Below are 7,500 nucleotides of genomic sequence, written 5' to 3'. Positions count from 1 at the left end.
TACATGCTTGTGGGGTTGTGTGTTCACTATAATCAAGATGCACTACAGGAAATAAAAACTTAAAACTAACTATGAAAGAGACATAGGATATGAAGTAGAAATTAATTACTATCCAAAGATCATATTGTAAATATTATAACAGGTTGATTGACAAGTCCTTTGCTCAAAATGTTAGAGCATAAAATTATTTGAAGTCCAGCAGGACCCAAGATGAGAAGTTATGATAAAAGCTTTAAACTTTTTTCTAAAATATTTTACTGCTATCAACCCCAATGAGACCTTATGCATGGGATTGTCACTGTTTCTAGCTGCAGCTCCAAATCACGTAATATATTAATAAATTTTGTCATCTAAGAAAAGAACAACATGTGGGGTGTAACCAAAAACGTCCATGGTAATAATGTAATTCTTCATTTCAGGAACAACTATCCACTGTCAACCATCACATGACTCAAAACAAATTAACTTGATCCGACAACACATGACAGTCCCCTAAAACCAAATTACATCATTAATGCTTCCACAAAACAATAGTCTAATAAGAAAATAATTTGTTACACGCAAAGAGTCACGAATCTGAATCTATAGATATCTATTCTCGGTTTTCACATGACGTCACGACCGCCATGTTGGTGCCCAAAACAAAGAAAAGGCGGCCATGTTGGTGCCCCGACCAAATCCTCCGGGAATTTAACTCTATTATTATGCAAACGCTTCCTTTTGTTTTCGTTGAAAAACATGGCTGTTGATCACGTGAGTGAAAACCAGCAATATATAGCTCTAGTAATGTACCCACACTTCAGTTCTTCCAAACATTATTTTAACTAAAACATGGATTGTGGCAGGGTCAAAAACGTGCCTTAAACACAAATTAATTGCAAATCCATAACTTGGTAACTATTTTAACGGACAAAATAATGAAATTGACGTCGACATGGATCGGTGAGTTGTGACCCCGGGGTTGTGACTGGTAAGAAGTATAATAACTTAAAGATATATTAACAAGAAAAGAGAATATAATTACTTTAAAAGCAGCTATTTAAAATATTTGATGCTAGGGTTACGTTCCCAATGACACAGTCACACTCAAAGTCAAATTCACATCTGATCGAATCATTGATCATTCATGTTAGTGCCGGCCGATCGTAAGGAGTAACGCAGAAAAAAATAACCTTCACGTTGCACAATATTGCCATTTCCCTGCCACAAGCCAATTCACACATGAACGGAAACCATGGGAATCCTTCTTTCTGCACATTACAGTAACTTTCTGTACCCGATGGCAACTAACTTTCTACATTAAAAATTGCGTAAAAAACTTACCTGTTTCGCAGCTCTTTTCCCACGAAATAAAATTTTCCAGGAGCAAGTTTTCCGAGGATACTAGTTGGATTGGACTTGCAATCGTTTTACACAACATAGACGTTCTCAAAGAATACATTCCTCTTGAAACTGGCGTTCAAACTAGCCTTGATCGCTCTAAAAAGAACGTAAACCAACAAGGTACCGATTCTCAAACGGCAGCCATTCTCCTGTTCCTCTCGAGAGTGCTCTTCTCACGAGAGCCAATGATAGTCCCGGAAACGTATCACGTGCCATATTGCGCGACTCATGAACCGGAAATGCGGAAGATCACGCATGCGCAAACGTTTTGCCGCGGTGTTGATGGAAGGCAACTTCCGGTAGAAATCAATCCCAGTCTTCCAGAAGGCAAACTTATACCTCGGAGACACTGGGGTCCAATCAGTGTTTTCCGGTTGCTTTGTTGCTTGGGCGTCCTTCCGGTGATATCATACTGCAAAATTTAACGAATATTCCTCCTGCCACTTGAATGTTTCTCGTTTGACGTCGTCGAAGGGAAGTCTCAGACAAACATGGTTCGATCTTTCGGGAGTATCGTAGGCTGGATTCTAGCTGTAGTTTTGACCTTGGCATCAATAGAGCGATCTGGTAAGACATTTCACGGCCCAGTTTGAAGAACGCTTAGTTAAACACGTGACTGCCCTATATAAATGAGCTTCCCTGGGAAGCAATTGATTCATTTGTCAATCTACTTTGATGAGCTCGGGTTGACGTGTCTTGAAAATCCAATATGGCGGACGAGGGGAAACGGAAAATGACCGAAATCGAAGGAAAAACACACCACACACGTCCTTTTTGGTACAAAATCTAACTCAACTTTGTAAAGTACGATGTAAAATCCTCTTATGTAGATTAGGATTCTACTCGATGAATCTTGCATTGAAGAATTGCGTGGATGGCTGACCGTGAACTCTGGAGAGATCATGACGGTGGAAAACCTCGCCAGAAGAGGAATTCTGTACCAGGTAAAATGACTCCATTTCCCACTAAATACCGTATTTTTTAGCAAATGTTTTGTCTCACTAGCCCAAAGCCGACAGACCGTGAATCATGAATAACTTATGTATGATGACAACTTTTTGTGTGTAAACGTACACGGCAAGCAGATCTAGCTAAATCAAATTTTTCTCCTCGGTTTGTCATCCTTGTTTGTACGCATCATATTATAATGATCATAACGTTGTGCTGTATACATTGATTTATTTCTGTTTGTGGTCATTGTGTGGACCTAAGTATGTCATACAGCAGTTTGTGATACGACGCTTCGAGTGCACCTCTTTATAATTCACTTGCTTTCTTTTGAGCTTTGATTGCTTGTTTGTTTAAGATCCCCGGGAAAACCACTCTGACGATGAGGAGCCAGTGATTGTTTACGATTTACAGCGCGTGGTCGTTGAATCAGAAGGATTGCACCAAGAGGATATTGAAGAATTTTGTCCTTTTTGTCGCAACGCCCTTTGTATCGTTTTCGTGAAAGCTCCGGAAAGCTACAAGGACAATGACATCTCATTCTTGCAAATCACAACAAAAGGAGGGGAGACTACAAAACATTCTAATTGATTCTAAAGAGTCGTGGATTGTTGAGGGATGCAGTGTATCTACAAAGAACGGAGGCATTAGGTTGTGATAACTTCTGATGTCAAAGAGGTAATGCAAATTTTTGTTGTTGAGGATGTCAGCAAGAGATGGCCTAACCCTGACGGAGTGCCGTATTGTGGTCAACGGAGACTACGAAAAACGAACGACCTTAGTCATTGAGTTTCGTTATTTTGTAAGAAATAACCACTCGCCATAAACGTGCAATACTTGTTTTTAAATTTTATTTGTTTTCGAATGGTGTAGCACAACAATAGTCATATTAGAGAAAAACAATCAAATTAAAGTCTTCTTCTGTAACCTAACCTGCAGAGTTGTGAGTTGCCTGAAATTGAAAAGTCCATGAAGTATTATTATACGAATAAAAACGCCATGTAACTGCTGTGTCTATTAGCAATGGCAAACAACATTAATGAAAGATAGTGAAGATATCATTGACATCACCTACTGTCATAATGTGCCCACCACAGTCACATTGGCTGTTGAAACAAAGGTTCTTTTCTTCCTGTGGTGGCACATTTGAAGAACAAAAGCAATGTTTGTAAACAGATATCACCCCTATAGCCTAATGGCACAATTGCAGGAGCAGGTGCAGCCAGGATGAGTTAAACCCAGCATTACATGAGAAGAGCAATCCTGGTTGGGATAAATAATTATTATTGGAAATAATAATTATTATTATTTCCATATTATGTCATATAATAATAATAACAAGAATAAAATTATTATTATTATAACAACAATGCAGCAACAACAAATGGAGAGGTTTTTTTTTTCCTTTTGGTCAAATTAGCATTATTATAATGTTATTACTATTTGGTTTGTTTTATTCTGTATATTTTATTGAAGCAAACAACCTCGCCATTTGGTAGAGGTCATAAGCATTTCATATGCCTATAACAAAATGGTAACTACCTTTGCTGCTCGCTTAGCTCCTGACTTCACTTCGTGAAATGGTTATTGTTGGACACTGTCCTCGGCACGTACTGATACCTAAACAACTAAAAGAGATAGTCATTGCACGAAAACCCTGCACACCTTCACTGCTCTGATTTGATTGTGGTAGTCAAGCATAACCTACATATTCTCATGTGTATTTTGTGGTGTAATAGGAATTCCTTGGTTCAATTTTTTTTGTCCCTTTTTTTAGTTTGGGTATTATGAATAAGGGTTTATAAACAAAGGTTTAGGATAGGTGATAATTTTGGACATTGCTTAATGAAATAAAGTTACATGAAAGTGAAACAAATTCAATAACATAACTGTCAATGAGCCATAAGCAGCATGAATGATGAGAGCACTAATGAGAAGGCTAAAGACTTTCATAACTGTGGTGGCTCCTATAAGAGCCGTTTTTGGTTGTCCTTTTTTCGAACGAAGTCATCAGGCACTATGAAAATGACTTTTATAACTGTGGTGGCTCCTATAGGAGCCGTTTTTGGTCATCCTTTTGGCAATAATGTCGCCACTCAAAGAGGAAGAGGAGCAGCTGAGATTTTATTTCTTTCAAACAAAGAAGTCCATACAGCTTCCCTGAACAGAAAGGTCTTTGGCCTTAATATTCTTGTTGGGGCCATTCGTCCAGGATGCCTTGAGTGCTGATAGTACTGGACTGAGTACACATCTCGGCCAACATTCTCATTCTGAAAAAAAAAAAAACAACATTATACTTATTTTCTCGTGATTTTGCAATATACAATTAGTAGGTAATGTCCTGTTGTTACGAAATTTCAACACGAAGACGCATTATAAAAGAGTTAAGTCACCCAACAGTCAGAAAAACAGAACTTGCAAGAGACCTTTTTATGGCTTTCTTAGTAAATAAGGATCTTGAATGAGAAAGACAAACAACCTTGCAGAAAAGATATCAGACTAATGAGCCATTAAAATTAGTAACAATGACAATACTGAACTACTATGATGTTGATTACTACTACTACTACTACTACTACTACTACTACTACTACTACTACTACTACTACTACTACTACTGCCACTGATAGTCTAAAAGTTATTTTGTTCGTAACATAATTCAAGAAGTAAGATTACTAGCATAGGTTGAACATACCCAATCCAATACAGCAAGAGACACCCTCATCATATAGGTTTGATCACCGAAGTGGATTCTTTTAGGTGCATATATCAGAATAACGACATGGAAGGACTCTATGTAGAATGTGTCTCTGCACTATTAAACAAAGTGAGAAAGCTAACCAGCAACAGAAAATACCAAGAATAAACAAAACAATATTAAAAATAAAATAGCAATAATAACAACAATATTATGATTTGTAATGGTGATAGGATTAAGTGGAGTGCATATTCAGGGCAGAATTGGGTTAGTAATTGCCACAAAATATGGGAAGATTAATTAGTGTGAAAAAGCTTTTTTGTAGCTCAATCTCCTCATGATTCAAGTTCAACTGATGCAAGCTGGATTACGTGTACAACTGTCCTTGTGCAAGCTGTCCAGTTGCAAAGTGTCCAAGTCATGGTGAAAACCAATCACATTTGAGACTTTTGTTCAATTTACAGTTAGAGTTATCAAACAATCAAACTTTTCCTTGTCATTGACAATGTCCTCAAATATTGATGTTGCAATTACTATAAAGTAAACTCACCAAGAGGTAATCAGCTGGGTTCTTATAGATGGTTGTTTTCATTATGGCTGTTCTGTAAGCTTGTGCAGCTTCCAGGTTTGTTATTTGCTTCTTGGAGCAGACACATCCTTCGTGTTTGCACCGCGAATCTTGGTTGCAAAGGTCGTGCTTTCCCTGTGGTCAACAAGAATAATGGAAAATTTGTAGAAAAAATGTACACAAAATAATTCAGTACGTTTCCAGGCAACACTGGGAAAAAACCTAACACGTGAAACAGAAGCAAGAGTAAGAGTCACTATTGTAGTGATTTGATTGGAAGTGCCTTATGCACAAAACATTTCTCCGGATGTACATACCGTATATGTACTGTTAACCAGAAAAGGAATAATTATTGTGATAAACACCACAAGTAATGGCATGTGAAGTCTACCTGGTAATGATCCACAATATTTAACAAATATTGCTGAAATCCAGCTTCTGTACCATTGTTGTTTCGCATGGCCCAATAGAAGTGTGTTTTTGTGGCCTTGGCTGAGACAATAAAAAACAATTATAAATTATTCCATTATAAATTATTCCATTAATAATAATTATTATTATACTAATATTTTTTTGGTCTTTTTGGTTACATGTTAATCATGCTTACCTTTGTCAGCTAGCTCTGTAAACCATTTGGTACCTTCATCTCGCCGAGCACCACTACATATTTTATTCATATCCCGTGCCACTCCCTTTGTACCTATCATGTATCATGTATCATGTCACGTAACACAATTGAGGCTGAGCATTGCAGTTTATGACCATAACATAGTAGCAGGTACAGAGCATGCAATGTAGTTATAGTTGCAGCTGAATAATGTCAATGTTGTTAATGGTCATTGTCTTTGTTATGTAATTTTCTTGGAACTGTATCGTGAGTGCATTGAATGATGTCTTACAAAGGCACAATCGTTATGTTTACCATGCCATGTATCAAATGAGTTTTTGATGCCCTTTCCTCGGAACCATGTCTTTAGAGCCATGACACAGTCATGAGCAACTTCTGTGACATTGTAACCTACATGCAACAAATGGGGAAAAGAAAAACTTCCAAGTTTTATATAGAGACGTGGATAGACAATAGATCAATTAAAAACAAGAAGAGAACGAAAGGAAATGTTATTTAAATAAACCTTGGTCCTCTGTGAGGGTGGTTATAAGTTCTTTAGTCATGGGCACTTCCCTGCTTGGAGCACGTCTCTCGTTTACACGACTCCAGTTACAAACAGCTATTATTCTTTTGTTACTATGGGCAATAGACAAATTATAAATTAATAAAAGGGCACATTGTTTTGATAAACAAGGCAAATATCCCTTAGTTCTGACCTCATAGAAATGGCTGATACAGTGGAATGCATAGCAGCTCTACTGGAGTCGTGTCTTGCATCTGTTATAATGCACTGGGGAAAAGACAGATTCATGTGAATTGCATGTCAAGATCCTTGTGTTCAGTGCCATATCTGAGAACAAATTATTACATACATCACCATTTGCCATATAATGTGGTGTTCCCTGAACTTCATTTCTTGCTTCTTGCATAGATTTCAGGGCTTGCTCTTGAACAATGGCCATGTAACCAAACCCATCGTTTTGGTATACTAGGCATAAATAAAATACATTACTTTTTCATTAAATTGTTTTTTTGTTTTTTTTTTTTTGCAAATAACCAGTTTTTGCAGTAAATGACAAAAAATATAAAAAGCAGACGATGATCTTGAATATTTATATCGCAGAACCAGGTTAGGCAATATCCTGATAACAGGTAGGAAAACCACCAACATAACTAGTATATACTAAAACTGCAATATAGGTGACAATCCACTAACTTGTATCTATAGTTTTGTCCATAACTGAACCAATTCCAGCTGCCTCACCGAAGCTATGGTACTGGGTTTCAGTAAGG

General features: G+C 37.3%; 1 protein-coding gene and 1 long non-coding RNA gene across 3 annotated transcripts in view; one reads left to right on the top strand and one right to left on the bottom strand.

Moving 5' to 3' along the window:
* Positions 1-2,041: 2,041 nt before the first annotated feature.
* On the top strand, positions 2,042-3,263 carry LOC137989399 (uncharacterized). Its single transcript, XR_011120883.1, has 2 exons — positions 2,042-2,327; positions 2,690-3,263. It is a non-coding gene; the product is annotated as an uncharacterized lncRNA (long non-coding RNA).
* LOC137989398 (uncharacterized) overlaps positions 3,166-7,500 on the bottom strand; it is a 5,356-nt gene continuing 1,021 nt past the window's right edge. Inside the window, exons 2-12 of one of the 2 annotated variants that reach the window (XR_011120882.1) lie at positions 7,424-7,500; positions 7,080-7,195; positions 6,924-6,997; positions 6,731-6,843; positions 6,520-6,615; positions 6,205-6,297; positions 5,989-6,089; positions 5,580-5,732; positions 5,027-5,146; positions 3,874-4,601; positions 3,166-3,283 (exon numbers count right to left, since the gene is read on the bottom strand). The exon at positions 7,424-7,500 is cut by the window's right edge and continues 27 nt beyond it. Coding sequence is in view for 1 of the 2 variants with exons in the window: in XM_068835226.1 (XP_068691327.1) it covers positions 4,428-4,601; positions 5,027-5,146; positions 5,580-5,732; positions 5,989-6,089; positions 6,205-6,297; positions 6,520-6,615; positions 6,731-6,843; positions 6,924-6,997; positions 7,080-7,195; positions 7,424-7,500 (1,117 nt within the window). In the remaining variant the exon portion in view is untranslated. Of the gene's footprint in view, positions 3,284-3,396; positions 4,602-5,026; positions 5,147-5,579; positions 5,733-5,988; positions 6,090-6,204; positions 6,298-6,519; positions 6,616-6,730; positions 6,844-6,923; positions 6,998-7,079; positions 7,196-7,423 lie in introns of those variants that run through there. The other variant, XM_068835226.1, reaches the window with a different exon arrangement.

Source organism: Montipora foliosa, unplaced genomic scaffold (assembly GCF_036669935.1).
Source record: "Montipora foliosa isolate CH-2021 unplaced genomic scaffold, ASM3666993v2 scaffold_458, whole genome shotgun sequence".
In the NCBI taxonomy this organism is placed as follows: Eukaryota; Metazoa; Cnidaria; class Anthozoa; order Scleractinia; family Acroporidae; genus Montipora; species Montipora foliosa.
The sequence above is the reverse complement of the archived record's forward strand: the minus strand, read 5'-3'. Positions and strand labels throughout refer to the sequence as shown.